General features: G+C 43.8%; 1 protein-coding gene across 1 annotated transcript in view; it reads right to left on the minus strand.

Annotated features, from left to right (window-relative positions):
• The window catches only part of LOC126092654 (neuropeptide FF receptor 1-like), a 740,126-nt gene that overhangs the window by 174,300 nt on the left and 548,843 nt on the right, over positions 1-16,983 (minus strand). Inside the window, exon 4 of the mRNA XM_049908376.1 lies at positions 319-582. Coding sequence (XP_049764333.1) covers positions 319-582 — 264 coding nt within the window. The remainder of the gene's footprint in view (positions 1-318; positions 583-16,983) is intronic.

A 16,983-nucleotide genomic window follows, 5' to 3' on the forward strand; every position in this document is an offset into this window, starting at 1 on the left:
TATGGCATCAGGAATATATATATGAAATTCTTTAGTAGCTCTAATTGTAGATATCCTGAGACTCTCAACGGAAGCTAAGTTTCTTACTATTTTTTACACATTCTACACTACCGTTTGCTGACTATCAGCTTCAGCTTTTCTAAGTAACATTCTAATAGTTATGCAACGGAAACTCACTGTGTAACATAATATGATGGAGTGGACTGAAGTCGTGGAGTGATTCAAAAATGTGCACTTGACGTATTTAAAGTAACAGTTTAATAGCAACCCTACTACGAGATGCTAATCTGTTCACAGTGAGTGTCGGGAGCAGCTGACCTGTTTGGTGGACGCCATGCTGTCCTCGGAGAAGGGAGGGCTGATGGCGCAGAGGCGTCGCCCCATGAGCGAGTACGCCATGACGACGATGCTGCCAGGCACGGCGTAGACCAGCACGAAGAACGCGAGACTGGCGCCGCGCCTCTCGCTGTCGTGCCAGCTCTCGTAGCAGAATGCGTAGCCGGACGCCACCTCTGCCAGCGAGTAGGCGCGCAGCAGTGGCGAGAAGATAGCCAGCGCCGCCAGCCACAGCACCACGATCACCTGCAACCCAGTGGCAACGCTCACAACGGCACGATTAGCTAGGAGCCAACGCAGCTGGCGAGTAGGCACACAGCAGCGGCCAGAGGAGGCCCAGTGCAGCCACCCGCAGCACAACCATCGCCGGCCGTTGTGGCCGAGCGGTTCTAGGCGCTTCAGTCTGGAACCGCGCGACGACTACGGTCACAGGTTCGAATCCTGCCTCGGGCATGGATGTGTGCGACGTCCTTACGTTAGTTAGGTTTGAGTAGTTCTACGTTCTACGGGGCTGATGACCTGAGATGTTAAGTCCCATAGTGCTCAGAGCTATTTGAACCATTCGAGCCACAACCATCACCTGTTATAGTGTGGCAATATTCTCATTAGAAGAAGTAGCTGTACATCAACCAAGCATATGAGTAAAGGCACAGCAACGGCGAGATAATGGCCAGCGCTGCCAAGCGTAACATTACCATCTCCTACAACAGTGTGGCTAATTTCACAGTAGCAGAAGTATCTGCGCACCACGCCAGCTAGCGATTAGACACTCACAGCGGCAGTGAGATAATGACCAACTGTTACAGTGTTGCAAGTTTTGCAGTGGAAGTAGTTGTAGGTCGTTCTCACAGCTAGAGAGTAAGGGCGCAGCAGCGTTGAATGGGAGACCAATGCCATCAGTCATAGAACCACGATGACATGTAACTGAGTGGCAAGTTTCACATTTAAAGAAGTAGCAAATAGTTACACGCACAGCAGCGACGAGTTGATGGGTAGTGCTGTCATCCGAAACATCATGTTCATCTGATATTAGAGTTGTGCTCTACCAAAAGTAAGGTTCAGTAGTTTTGGTGCAGTACATAAAAGACGTAGTAAATGGTCGGATTACCTATAACAGTGGTAGCATTCGTAAGGAAAGAAACATAAATGAATGTGTGAGAGAGAAACTGGGAGACGACTACTTCTTTTTGTTTTTTGTTTGTTTTGCACATAATTAAATCTGCACATCGTTCAGCTTTAGTCCACTGCGTATTTTGTATCTTTGCAAAATATAAATTGCACTTTTCAAGTGATAAAAACCAATTAATGCATAACGTACTCACATTTATGTAATAAAAGCACTTACTTAAGATGCAAGTACGTTTTACATGCCAACATTTTGCACTCAGTGGCACATTTTTTTTAGCGTTTTGTTTTAAATTTATCTTTTTTCTTTCTTCCTTTTCTAAGGCAACTGCGTTTTCCAGTCTATGTGATAAAACCTAATTTTTTATTACAACATCTTTCTGTATCACGTTACAAAGCAAAAATATTGAAATAAAGCCAAAATTTATCACTGATAATCTCAGTTTTGACATAGTGTTTACTTTCAAGTAAGAGAGACAAATACAAGTACGTGGAACGAAAATATTATATAGGTCCTGCAGTCCTTTATATACCCTTATTTTCTAGGGGAAGCTAGTAAGAACTGATCGCATATGCAAACAAAGCAATCGAAATGAGATAACGCCCAATACATATGCAGCACGCCTAACATATGTGTAAAGCAGTTACGACCTTAGCTGAGCAAAGCTACTCGAAAAACTACCGTAGTCTTCGCTTACATACGATAGTCTGTGATAGAACGGTAGTTTTGCAACTCTACCTGTGACAGAGTGACCTATTTCGCAGTAGCTGGAGTAGCTTAGCATCATATCAGCCAGTGAATCGATGCAGAGCAGCAGTGAGATAACAGATTGGAAGAAGTATCAGGTCATCATCCAATCACATGAGCAGGCGTCCAACAGTAGAGGTGGTGAACGCTAGTACCGCAAACCACACCTTCATGATCAACTGTACCAGAGTGGCTAGGCTCGCAGTAGCAAGAATAGCTGGGCATCAACCAGTGAGTAAGAACACAGCTCCAATGAGGCAAGGGTTAAAGGCCACGTGGCCAGCCACACCACCACGGTCACATGAGACAGAGTTTCTGGTCTCAGTGCTGCATTACCTGTGCACCACCTCTGCCAGCGATCAGGCTTGCACCAGCGTCTCGCAACCACAGCACCATGATCATCTATAACAGAGTGGCAAGTCCCAGAGTTGGATTAATGGCTGGGCGTCATCTAAGACTGCAGATAGTCTTACAGTTCAACATTACAGCTAGAGAGGACGAAGGGGCAGACTTTAGCTTTTGTTACACCAAGAAGGGATGAAGGCAGGGATGAAAGGCAGGCTATGGTTGAATGTGATATCGCCGAAAAGCTAATAAAGGATGGAGGACTAAATGAGCATTCTCCTTTCGAAGGAAGTGAATTCTAATGAACCTGTGTGCCTGCAGAGTAATCGTCTCAGCTGTTCGACTGAATTCCTGATCTCCTGTCACAAAGGTAGCACTTCATAGTAATTGATAGAAAGACACAAAATAAAACAGAAGTGATATTTGGTGCTTTCCAAGATCTTTAAAATTCTTGGATGTTGGTTCCTAACAATCACTGTGATAATCTTAGACAAATTACTGTACCAAGATTTAGGTGGCATCTGAGCAACCTTCTTAGATTTTTTGGAGATGATGCTGTCATTTACTGTCTCATAGTGTCATCAGATGATAGAAGCCGATTGAGAAAGTATTTAGACAAAATATCTGTATCATGAAATATGTGGCAGTTGACTATATAAAATAATAAAAAGTGTGAAATGTGGCAAACATTTTAGCTAGCTTCTTTTCATATTTGTTCGCCTTTAATGCCACAAATGGGGAAGAGTTTCATTAGTGTAGTGGGAGTGATAATGTCACAGTGATTGTTTCAGACGATTTCAATTCCTCATCTTAATCTCTTGTAGTTTAATATTGTTCTGGGTACACAGATTTGCTTTGTGGGCTAAATCTGGAATTGAGGAGTGCTCGGGCTTTGAGAGGAGACGCAATGTGAGGCCCAGTTGAGTGGGCAGCAGTAGGTCGTTGGTGCACCAGCCATCGCAGAAAGAGAGATGGAGTAGAAATAGCAGGAAGAGCACCTGCATCCTTCGCAGGGGATAGAAGTCACTTTGACACATGGAGAGCAGGCAGACAGGCCATTGCTAATTTACAGGGCAGTTGTCAAGTGGCCAAGACAGAATTCTGTTAGCACGTGGTGGGCGCTAGGAGCTTGTTAAATGATATACGTGGAGGGATAAATGCCTCCTGGCTTTCCTTGCAACTTGACAATACAGCACTGACGTACTTACTGGAGCAGAGTTGGCCACTAGATTTGTAGTGAGCTTTTCAAAATTTCACAGGACCTGTAATGTGAGGCTAGCTGATCGCCTAACGAACACCAACTGGAGTGTTATTGGTAACATCATGACGTGACACTCAGTGGGAAGCCAGTTACAAGAGTGGAGAAGAAATTCGATTCATTGACTTGTTGACGTATTGGCATTTCTAAGCACAAAATATTGTCAAAGAAAGAATTACGCCATTGGCGAGCTATAGAAACATTGAGAGAATTGGTGGTCGTGTTTTGCTGGCAGCAAGACAGGAGCAGACTGCTCGGAGGAGATGGGAAAAACGGAGAGATGCAGAGAGTCGGTCGTAGAGGGTGAAGAGACACGGAAGTTGGGGGAGTTTCAGGGCAGAAGTCACGGACAGGTGACGGAGGCTACGTTGCAGCTCAGCTCTCAAGTCACAGAGTCACTGTCTCGCTTCTCTGCTCACAGTACACTGAAGATTATGGAAAGCATCGCTTACAGGAGGAGGAGATTAGTGTTTAACGTCCCGTCGACAACGAGGTCATTAGAGACGGAGCGCAAGCTCGGGTGAGGGAAGGATTGGGAAGGAAATCGGCCGTGCCCTTTCAAAGGAACCATCCCGGCATTTGCCTGAAGCGATTTAGGGAAATCACGGAAAACCTAAATCAGGATGGCCGGAGACGGGATTGAACCGTCGTCCTCCCGAATGCGAGTCCAGTGTGCTAACCACTGCGCCACCTCGCTCGGTGCATCGCTTACAGCTTTGGCATTTTAGGGAAATCTAGAGTACTGTAGTTCAACTGCAGGATAGCTAGCACTGACTCATGGTCTTCAGATCTTTAAAATTCTTGGATGTTGGTTGCAAACACCCACAACAATTATAGGTGGAAGCATAAGCGGCCAAAGACACTACTAGCTAGGGCATAACCACCTATGGCAAGCTGACATACACCAACAAGCGACAAACCTCGGCGAGCCTCAGCACATCAGCAACGTTGGTTGTACCAGCTGTCATTAAATGCTACACAAAAGGCTACAGCAGGGAAACTGACGAGCTCGCCCACTAACGCACAAACAACTCGCCAACATTACCCTTCACTGTGCATCTGACGTATGACCTATCGGACACAAAACGAGGATGAACCTAAGTGTTACAGTTATGCTGACGCTGACCGAGAGATCAACACCGGCTGCCAGCGGCAGCTGCCGAGTAACAGCACCTCACAACGTCAAAGAAATCGACATGCATGATACCCAATACTAACAAAGCCTACCCTTGCAGAACCTGTCGCAGGCAGCAAGACATCGGCACTGCTCTTACTACCCGACCTAACTATAGCAGAGGTTCTTTTCCTTTGACTCTTGCCTTGGCACTTTTTCCCCCTCTGCCGTACAAACCGCTACCCTCCGTTCGACTTTCGACCCAATCTTTCTCCAGATGAGGGCGTATTAATGGTTAACCTTAACCAGACGTACGCAAACATCGTAGTACCCACATCCTGCGACACCTCACATTATTGAAAATTAACCAGAGGGCAGAGATGGCAGTAGACTTTTCGAGTTGGCGATCGTGCCGGTGTGGGCGTGGAGGGGCCCCACCTCTTAATTAAAAAAAAATTAAACAACCACTGTGATCATCATAGACAAGTTACTGTACCTATTTCACAGAAGCAGACCCGATATTTTATGCAACTCCATCTCTTTCAGTAACTTTACCAATCCAGACCTTTAGTTCGCATTTCTCATATATGCGCCGATCAAAAAGTTTCGGTTCTAAGGCCATAAACACCAGAATCGATCCGCGAATTAGGCAAAATCGCTGTGAGCACTGAGGCCAAAATCATACCGATCCACCTGGCTGAAGACACCCATTTAATAAAAAACCGTGTTCTGCTGCGCCAATAAATAACTGCCTGCTGCACATCTTCGTCTGAAAGAAGTCGCATTGGGAAATGTTAGTAGTATAGGGCGGGTGCTCGGGTGCCCTCCTCTTGGCGTAACTTCTGCGCTACGACATTTCCGTCATGGGGACGAGCGTTATCATGAAGATGCAGTACTCCTCGTTGAAGTTTTCGTGGATGGATCACCTATACAGAACGTCGTAGTTTTTTCTAATGTGGAGCACCGTTCCCATGTTATGGACCCACCAAGTTCTTCGAAATCAATAAGCAATTGGCCCCGGTAAATCAAAGATTAGGATAAACATCACCTTTCCAGCAGATGGCTGTGTCTTGAACTTCTTGGGGGAGGAGCTGGTGGATGGCACCACAGCAACGTCGATGATTTCGACTCCCGTTACCAGTGGTCGCACTAGCTTTCGTCATCTGTAACAATGCGCTCAAGGGACGTAGGCGTATTTATTTGGTAATAACGTCAGCATAGTCCACATTTCCATATTTACCGCACTCACGTGGGAAAGGCATGTCACACTGATGCCTCGTCTACGTGTAGGTCCTTATTTATCCACATCGGAATCGCCCTACTTCGCGCTTATGACACAGCAACGTCCTCAAACCTAAACTGTGCGGTAACACTTTATGGTAAGGTACACATTTGCGAAGTTCATGTGTTTTTATAATAAACCATACTGTTGCTGAAACACTGAGTTTATTATCACAACCACTGCCTTTAAATGATAAATGTTGCAACAGTTCTCACCTTCAGATTTACCCGTCACGAATTCGTCTGCTGGGTGTATTCCAGACTCTCTTCCTCAACAGTTTTCATCCTCCACAGTTCCTAGATATGTCCTATCATTCTGTCCCGTCTTGTTTCGATGTATTATTTTCGTCGCCCATTCTGTGGAGTGCTTCATCATTCCTTATCATTTCAGTCCATCAATTTTTCAAGATTTTTCTGTAGCACCACACCTGAAGAACGTTTTGATTCTCTTCTGTGGCGGATTTCCCAGAGTCCATGTCACATTACCATACAATGCTGTGCTCAAAATATACATACGCATAAATTTCTTCCTCAAATTAGTATTGATACCAGCATACTTGTATTGGCCAGGAAGGTTCTTTTTATCAGTGGTAGTCTGCTTTTATTGTTCTCCTTGCTCCGTCCGTCATGGGTTTGTTTGCTGCCTTTGTAGCAGAATTCCTTAATTCGTCTGCTTCGTGATAACCAATTTATGATGTTAAATTTCTTGGAGTTCTGAAACTTCCTGGCCGATTAAAACTGTGTGCCGGACCGAGACTCGAACTCGGGACCAATGCCTTTCGCGGGCAAGTGCTCTACCACTGAGCTACCCAAGCACGACTCACGCCCCGTCCGCACAGCTAGTATCTCGTCTCCTACTTTCCGAACTTTACAGAAGCTCTTCTGCGAACCCTGCAGAACTAGCACTCCTGAAAGAAAGGATATTGCGGAAGCATGGCTTAGCCATAGCCTGGGGGATGTTTCCAGAATGAGATTTTCACTCTGCAGCAGAGTGTACACTGGAATGAAACTTCCTGGCAAATAAAAACTGTATGCCGGACCGAGAAACTGTGTCGCTGGACAGACTAACGTTAAACCTAAACCGAATTCTTCCATGCTCTAGACTGCCAACACTGCTGTCCAACATGCTGAAAAACCGATACTTCCGAGTCTGTCTTCATGAAAAAACGAGCTACTCGTATAAACTTCAGAACGAGTCTCGGTCCGGCACATAGTTTTAATCTGCCAGGAAGTTTCATATCAGGGTACACTCCGTTGCAGAGTGAAAATCTCATTCTGGCTTCTTGCTGTTCTCTATTCTGTTACTTCTCATTTCTTGAGTCTATCTTAGATCTACTCTCAATCCATATTCCCATTAGACTCTTCATCCCATTCAGAGGATCATGTAATTCTTCTTCACTTTCACAAGGATAGCAATGTCATCAGCAAATCTTATTACTGACATCCTTTCATCTTGAATTTTAGTCTCATTCTTGAAACTTTCTTTTATTTCAGTCATTGTTTCCTCGATGTATAGATTGAACAGTAGGAGCGAAAGACTACATCCATCCCTGTCTTACACGCCTTTAGGTCATGGACTTCCACTCTTGTTGTTCCATCTTGGCTCTTGTTCATATTGCGTATTACATGCCTTTGTCTATAACATGTCCCTAATTTTGCTAGAGTTTCAAACCTTTTAGGCCATTTAACATTGACGAAAGCGTTTTCCAAGTCGACAAATCTTATGAATGTGTCTTACTTCCATTATCAAACGCATTGCCAGAACTGCCTCTCTGCTGCCTTTACATTTTGTAAAGCTACACATCTAATAGATCATCAATTTTCTTATCAATTCTTCCGTATATTACTCTTTTCTGTAACTAGGATGCTGTAGGTCAGTGCTGAAATGATAAAAATATGGCAAAGTGGTATTATGTTCTGTTTTACTCAGCAGTTTCAGAATTAAATTAAGAGATTTCATCTTCCAAGTTATTTCTATTTGTAAGTAGGCTGTTTATGTTTTCTCTATGTAAGTAGGCTGTTTATGTTTTCTTTATGTAAGTAGGCTGTTTAGGTTCTTATATTGGTAAAGCCGCCGCCATGTAGCGCTCTCTGTATGAAAATCACTGGCTGTGCTGTGTGCAGTCTGTGGCTAGTTTGCATTGTTGTCTGCCATTGTAGTGTTGGGCAGCGGCAGCTGGATGTGAACAGCGCGTAGCGTTGCGCAGTTGGAGGTGAGCCGCCAGCAGTGGTGGATGTGGGGAGAGAGATGGCGGAGTTTTGTAATTTGTCATGAACTACTATATATATTATGACTATTAAGGTAAATACATTGTTTGTTCTCTATTAATATCTTTCATTTGCTAACTATCCCTATCAGTAGTTAGTGCCTTCCGTAGTTTGAATCTTTTATTTAGCTGGCAGTAGTGGCGCTCGCTGTATTGCAGTAGTTCGAGTAATGAAGATATTTGTGAGGTAAGTGATTTCTGAAAGGTATAGTTTAATGTTACTCAGGGCCATTCTTTTGCAGGGATCTTTGATAGTCAGATTGCGTTGCGCTAAAAACATTGTGTGTCAGTTTAATCACAGTCTTGTATAAATTGTTCTAAGGGGACGTTTCATATTTAAGTAAAAACTTAATAAACAAGCTTCACCTGTCGACCTTTAGCCGAGGAAATCTGACTGTAATCTTCTGATTTTATTGTAGTTTGAATAATCAGTGCATGGTTAGAAATTAGTTATTGTTTACTGCTAGCGCGTAACAGTATAGAGAATTTCTTTTGTCGTTGTAGTCTCTTGTTGTTGTACTGTATTGTACTGAGCAAAGCAGTTGTGGCATGCACTTGGATTTGCACTAAGTATTTCGCAGTCGTTTTTGCAGCTAATTAGGTTTTTATTATTTTCAGTGCTGTTTTAGAGTGTCTTCTCATTTTTTCGTTTCAAATTGTTTTTTGTGTGTTTTCGTATGAAGTACTGTGGCGTGTGAAAAACGTAAAACTTGGCTCGAAAGCAAATTGAGAAATGATAGTGAAGATGAGCGTAGCGTGTTAGCACTACTTAGTAATGAATTAACAAATGTTCAACATAATAATTTGGTAATAGTGCATAGGGACATCGACCCGACAGTGTAGACAGTCAAACAATTAGTGAACACGGAAGTACTGTCGATCGATTAGTCGGTAACTGTTCCCCCTCAGGAATCCGAAATAACAGAACAAAATCTTGCAAATACCGTAGAGTCAGGTTTTGCGTCATTGCACTTTTCTCAACTAAGTGAAGACACACACTCTGCTTTTCAAAACGCGAATAGTGCCGATGCAAACGCACTGACGAAAACCACAACCACTGCTGACTATACACACCCAACAGCGAGTCTGACCAGCCACACAGAGTGTCTTGCAGAGGGTGCACAGCGCTGTCAGTGATATTAATGCAGTCTATCGCGCTGCCAATATACAGACGCATAAACAGACTACTTACATGGCCCCCCAGCTCCTCTCAACAAATTTTACAAAGTGCTTCGGGCAATGGCTAAGACTAATTTCTTAAAATAATTTATATTATTAACAGTATTAAATAGATCAGATCACATAATTAGTAATTTAACGTTGGTCAATAAAGCAAAAAATTGCCTTCACAGTCTCTAAAGATAGTCCTAAGCATTCATCAGAACTGTTTTATGCACCCAGTCTGAGTAGTAGGAGAAAATCTACACGTAGGTAGTGGACCTCCACGTAGTCTTGAAGAAGTAGTGTAGCACAGTGCTGACTCTTGACATGAAAACGTGAAGATTGGTAATGAGCCACAAAAGAGCAGACCCACAGTAGAGTCAGTCGAAGTCTTGAAGAATATTGGTAGAATTGGTAGGTCACCAGAGAGCAGACACACAGTATTGCTTGTAGAGATTATTGTAGTAATGGGCCACCAAAGGTTCAGACCCACTGTAGTCCTTGTAGAGATGGCCATCAGCTATATCATAAGGCACTTACTTCACAGGAAATCTTCATTACACGAACTACAGCGATACAGCAATCACCAATACAGCCAGCTAAATAAAAGCTTTTAACTACTACAGGCTCTAACTACTAATAGGCATGTGGTTAGCAAAGGGAAGATTTTGTTGCAGAGCAAACAATGTATTTAGGAAATTTTATCTTAATAATGTGACATCCAGTTCAAAAAATATATAATCGTCCGTGACCTCCGGCTCCAAAAAAATTATACAATCATCAACAATCTTATATTTCCTTGAGGGACACACGTCCAGACCGTCCGCTTGCTAACCACATGCCTATTAGTAGTTAGAGCCTACAGTAGTTAGAATCTTTTATTTAGCTGGCTCTATGGTGTTTGCAGTATCGCTATAGTTCGTGTAATGAAGATTTTCTGTGAGGTAAGTGACTTATGAAATGTATGGGTTACTGTTAGGATTTCTTCTCATTCAGGTTCATTAGCAGCCAGATAGCGTTGCGCTTGTATATTATGTATAATAAAGGAATATAATAACTTTGAGCTGTATTTGCCAGGGAGAATTCTGTAGGTTAGTTCTGAAATGATAAAGTCAAGCAAAGTGACAGTAAGTTCAGTTTAACTCAGCACTTTCAGAATGTAATTACGAAGTTTCATCTTCTCAGTTATTTCAGTCCAAGTAACTAAAAAACGTGTTAAGAAGTTTCAAGGCCTTCAACGTTCTCTTGCCACGTATCCGCTCTATCATCTGCACTTGACACAAGCATTGCATTCGTAATGTTATCGCCATCGATCTCAATGTCACCAAAGGTTGTTTTGAATGTTCTATATGCAGAGTCAGTCTTTCCGACAGTGATTTCTTTTTCTGTTCCATCAATTTTTTTCTGTAGCCACTTCGCCTTAGCTTCCTTCAATCTCCTTTATAATTAATTCCTTAAGTGACTTGCGTTTCTTTATTCCTGAATTTCCCCGAACATCCTTGTATTTCCTTCTTTCGTCGATCAGTTGAAGTACACTCCTGGAAATTGAAATAAGAACACCGTGAATTCATTGTCCCAGGAAGGGGAAACTTTATTGACACATTCCTGGGGTCAGATACATCACATGATCACACTGACAGAACCACAGGCACATAGACACAGGCATAAGAGCATGCACAATGTCGGCACTAGTACAGTGTATATCCACCTTTCGCAGCAATGCAGGCTGCTATTTTCCCATGGAGACGATCGTAGAGATGCTGGATGTAGTCCTGTGGAACGGCTTGCCATGCCATTTCCACCTGGCGCCTCAGTTGGACCAGCGTTCGTGCTGGACGTGCAGACCGCGTGAGACGACGCTTCATCCAGTCCCAAACATGCTCAATGGGGGACAGATACGGAGATCTTGCTGGCCAGGGTAGTTGACTTACACCTTCTAGAGCACGTTGGGTGGCACGGGATACATACGCACGTGCATTGTCCTGTTGGAACAGCAAGTTCCCTTGACGGTCTAGGAATGGTAGAACGATGGGTTCGATGACGGTTTGGATGTACCGTGCACTATTCAGTGTCCCCTCGACGATCACCAGTGGTGTACGGCCAGTGTAGGAGATCGCTCCCCACACCATGATGCCGGGTGTTGGCCCTGTGTGCCTCGGTCGTATGCAGTCCTGATTGTGGCGCTCACCTGCACGGCGCCAAACACGCATACGACCATCATTGGCACCAAGGCAGAATCGACTCTCATCGCTGAAGACGACACGTCTCCATTCGTCCCTCCATTCACGCCTGTCGCGACACAACTGGAGGCGGGCTGCACGATGTTGGGGCGTGAGCGGAAGACGGCTTAACGGTGTGCGGGACCGTAGCCCAGCTTCTTGGAGACGGTTGCGAATGGTCCTCGCCGATACCCCAGGAGCAACAGTGTCCCTAATTTGCTGGGAAGTGGTGGTGTGGTCCCCTACGGCGCTGCGTATGATCCTACGGTCTTGGCGTGCATCCGTGCGTCTCTGCGGTCCGGTCCCAGGTCGACGGGCACGTGGACCTTCCGCCGACCACTGGCGACAACCTCGATGTACTGTGGAGACCTCACGCCCCACGTGTTGAGCAATTCGGCGGTACGTCCACCCGGCCTCCCGCATGCCCACTATACGCCCTCGCTCAAAGTCCGTCAACTGCACATACGGTTCACGTCCACGCTGTCGCGGCATGCTACCAGTGTTAAAGACTGCGATGGAGCTCCGTATGCCACGGCAAACTGGCTGACACTGACGGCGGCGGTGCACAAATGCTGCGCAGCTAGCGCCATTCGACGGCCAACACCGCGGTTGCTGGTATGTCCGCTGTGCCGTGCGTGTGATCATTGCTTGTACAGCCCTCTCGCAGTGTCCGGAGCAAGTATGGTGGGTCTGACACACCGGTGTCAATGTGTTCTTTTTTCCATTTCCAGGAGTGTATTTCCCCTGTTACCCATTATTTCTTCACTGTTACTTTCATTGTAAATACACTTTTCTTCCTAGAGCCTGTGATAGCATTTTTTCTAGATGTCCATTGCGTTCAGCTGAACTGCCTACTGAGCTTTTATTATCGCAGTATTTACGTCCTCAGAGAAGTTCAAGCATCTCTCTTTGTTCCTTGTTACATACGTATCCTACTTCTCGGCGCATTGATTCTTTCTGAATAGTCTCTTAAGCTTCAGCCTACCATTCATCACTACTAAATTGTTATCTGAATCTATATCCGAATCTGGGTACGCCTTACAATCCAATATCTGATTTCGGAATCTCTGCCTGATTGTGATGTAATCTAATTGAAATCCTTCAGTATCTTCCGGCATTTCCCAAGTGCACCTCCATCTGTTGTAATTCTTCAACAGAGTATTGACTATTAGTGGTTGAAGATTATTACAGAACTCAACAAGTCTTTTTCCTATCTCATTTCTACTACCAAAATCGTATTCTCCCATAGCCATGTCTTCTTCCCCTTTCCACGACTATTAGATTCTCACCTCCCTTTACGTTCTGAATTACATTTCCTTTCTCTATCTCCTTATCCTCTGCTTGCGACGTCGGCTTGTGTATCTGAACTATTGTTGTCGATGTTGGTTTGCTGTCAAGTCTGATGAAAACAACCTTCTCACTTTCTGGCCTGCCCTCCTACGCATAACGAATCCTACTCTCATTACATAATTTTCTGCTGCTGTTGAAATTATCATATATTCATCTGGCCTTGTTTCCATTTCACTTCACTGATCCACTCTATATCTAGACTGTGCCTCAGCACTTCTATTTTCAGATTATCAACCTTCCCTACCACGTTCAAACTTCTGACATTCGACGCTCCGACTCGTAGTACGCTACCGTTTAGTTGGTTATTTAGTCTTTTTCTCATAGTTCACTACATCTACATGTACGTGATTACTGTACTATTCATAATAAAGTGCCTGGGAGAGGGTTCGATGAAGCACCTTCAAGCTGTCTCTCACCGTTCCACTCTCGAACGGCGCGCGGGTGATGCTCGAACTTAATTTTTTTCTGTGCGAGCCCTGACTTCAATAATTTTATAGTGATGATCATTTCTCCTTATGTAGGTGGGTTCCAACAGAATGTTTTAATTAGCAGAAGTGGGGACAAAGTGAGGAGTGAACTGGTGATTGAAAATTGATGAGAACATCCCGTCGCAACTAAAAACACCGTTGTTTTAATGATTGCCACTCCAATTCACGTACCATGTATGTGGCATTATCTCCCCTATTTCGCGATAGCGCCAAACGAGCCGCCCTTCTTTGAACTTTTTCTATGTCATCCGTCATTCCCACCTGTTGCGGATCCCACAGCGGACAGCAATACTCCAGAATAGGTCGGACAAACGTAGTGTAAGCAGTCTCTTTATTAGATCTATTGCACATTCTAAGTGTTCTGCCAATGAATCGCTGTCTTTGATTTGCTCTACCGGCAACATTATCTATGTGATCGTACCAGTTTAATGTATTTGTAATTGTAATCCATAAGTATTTAGTATAATTTACAGCCTTAAGATTTGTGTGACGTATCACGTAATCGAAATTTAGCGAATTTATTTTAGTACTCAAGTGAATAACTTCACACTTTTCTTTATTTGGAGTCAATTGCCACTTTTTGCACTATACAGATATCTTATCTAAATAATTCTGCAATTCGTTTTGGTCATCTGATGACTTTACAAGACGGTAAATGACAGCATCATCTGCAAACAATCTAAGAGGGCTACTCAGATTGTCTCCTATGCCCTCGTTAATATAGCTCAGGAATAATAGAGGGCCTATAACACTTCCTTGAGAAGCGCCGGATATTACTTCTGTTTTACTCCACGATGTCCCGTCTGTTACTACGAACTATGAACTTTCTGACAGGAAATCACGAATCCAGTCACACAACTGAGGCGATATTCCATAGGCACGCAATATGGTTAGAAGACGCTTGTGAGGAACGGTGTCGAAAGCCTGCTGGCAATCTATAAATATGGAATCAATTTGACATCCCCTATCGCTAGCACTCATTACTTCATGAGTATAAAGAGCTAGTTGTATTTCGCAAGAACCATATTTCCTGAATCCGTGCTATGTGTCAATAAATCGCTTTCTTCGAGGTGATTCATAATGTTCGAACACATTTTCCAAAACCCTACTGCAAATCGACGTTAGTGATATGGGCCTGTAATTCAGCGGATTGCTCCTATTTCCCTTTCTGAGTATTGGTGTGACTTGAGCAGTTTTCCAGTCTTTAGGAACGAAACATTCTGTGAGGGAGCGGTTGTATATAATTGCTAAATATGGAGCTATTGTATTAGCGTACTCTGAAAGGAACCTGACTGGTATACAATCTGGACCGCAGGCCTTGCCTTTATTAAGTGATTTAAGCTGCTTAGCTACCCCGAGGATATCTACTTCTATGTTTCTCATCTTGGCAGTTGTTCTTGATTGGAATTCAGGAATATTTACTTCGCCTTCTTTGGTGAATGAGTTTCGGAAAACGGTGTTTCATAACTCAGCTTTAGTGACACTGTCATCAGTGATTTCACCATTGCAAAGGCACTGATTGCGTCTTGCTAGTGGTGTGCTTTATGTATGACCACAATCTCTTTGGGTTTTCTGGCAGATTCCCAGAAAGAGTTTCGCTGCGGAAATTATTACCTCCCCATTTACTAGTCCCCACCCGGAGATCCAGATGGAGGACTAGTTAGGAATCTTTTGCCAATGGATCATCTTGAAACTTTTTTCAAAAAATGGCTCTGAGCACCAAGGGACTTAACGTCTGATTTCATCAGTCCCCTAAAAATTAGAACTACTTGAACCTAACTAACCTGAGGACATCACACAAATCCATGCCCGAGCCAGGATTTGAACCTGCGACCGTAGCGGTCGCGCGGTGCCAGACGGTAGTGCGTAGAACCGCTCGGCCACAGCGGCCGGTGACACTTTTCTATTAGGGGTTACATGTCCTGTTGATACATATCATACATCTTTAATGCAGTGGCTTCCATTGCCTTCTGCATCCTCATCCTATTGGTCATTGATGATTCTTCCGCATTTTAGAGGCAGTTTCCCGTCGCAAGGGCCAACATTGTGCCCTGACACTCTGTCTGCTCATCTGTCCTCTGAGGGTAACTTCTTATTGCGCAAGTCTTAGGCCGCTACTGCTGACTGCTTTTGCTCTAAATTTAAACAGCGGCGGTTTTCGAGGCCGAGTCCGAGAACGGTTTGCTTACTCAATAAAGGCGCTACTGAAAGATCATGACTGAAAGATCATGACGGTTTGCTTACTCAATAAAGGCGCTACTGAAAGATCATGACTAAGGTAAGTAATTCTACAACGCACATTTAATTCGGTGCTGGAACTCAAGGGTATTCCTGATTCTTGATTAATTTCAGATTCAGTTACTTTTCACATTCTCACACACGCAGTACTTTGGAGAGCCCTAAAAGGGATCTACCAAATTTCGGTAACACGATAGCTAAATTCTTAGGGATTATAACAGCGAATGACTTGAACCGGAAAGATTGCATATATAATGTTGTGGGGGAAGCTGATCTACGACATATTGGCAGAACGTTCATAAAATGCAGCACATCTACTAAAGAGGCTGCCTACAGCATGCTTGTTTGCCCTCTTTTCGAATATTGCTACACTGGGATCCGCATCAGATAGGATTAGCGAAGGCTATCGAAAAAGTTCAATGAATGGCAACTCGTTTTTCATTGTCCCGAAATAGGTGAAGAATGTCACGGATATAATACCTGAGATGGGGATCTTTTCACGATATTTCAATCACTAACTTTCTGCTTCGAATCCAAAAATATTTTGTTGGTACCCGGCTTCAGAGGGAGAAGCCATTATTGTAATAAAAAAAGAAAAATCACAGCTCGCAAGGAGTGATTTGAGTGTTCGTTTTACCCGCACGCTGTTCTAGAGTGGGACGGTAGAGAAGTAGGATGAAGATGGTTTCTATTAACCCTCTGCCATAGGAATTGCAGTCATGCAGATGTAGATGCAGACGAAGTCTTTCAGAAAATGGTTCAAATGGCTCTGAGCACTATAGGACTTAACTTCTGAGGTCATCAGTCCCCTACAACTTACAACTACTTAAACATAACTAACCTAAGGACATCACACACATCCATGCCCGAGGCAGGATTCGAACCTGCGACCGCAGCGGAAGTATTTCAGCCTTAAACGATTTAGGAAAACCACGGAATACGTAAATGTGAAAGGTGTGCAAGGATTTGTCAACTCAATAATCTACCAACATACGGCCATCAATGTAATGTATATACTTTTTCCTTAACTGTGTTTCATTATGCGCAAACAGA

Source organism: Schistocerca cancellata, chromosome 7 (genome assembly GCF_023864275.1).
Source record: "Schistocerca cancellata isolate TAMUIC-IGC-003103 chromosome 7, iqSchCanc2.1, whole genome shotgun sequence".
Lineage (NCBI taxonomy): Eukaryota > Metazoa > Arthropoda > Insecta > Orthoptera > Acrididae > Schistocerca > Schistocerca cancellata.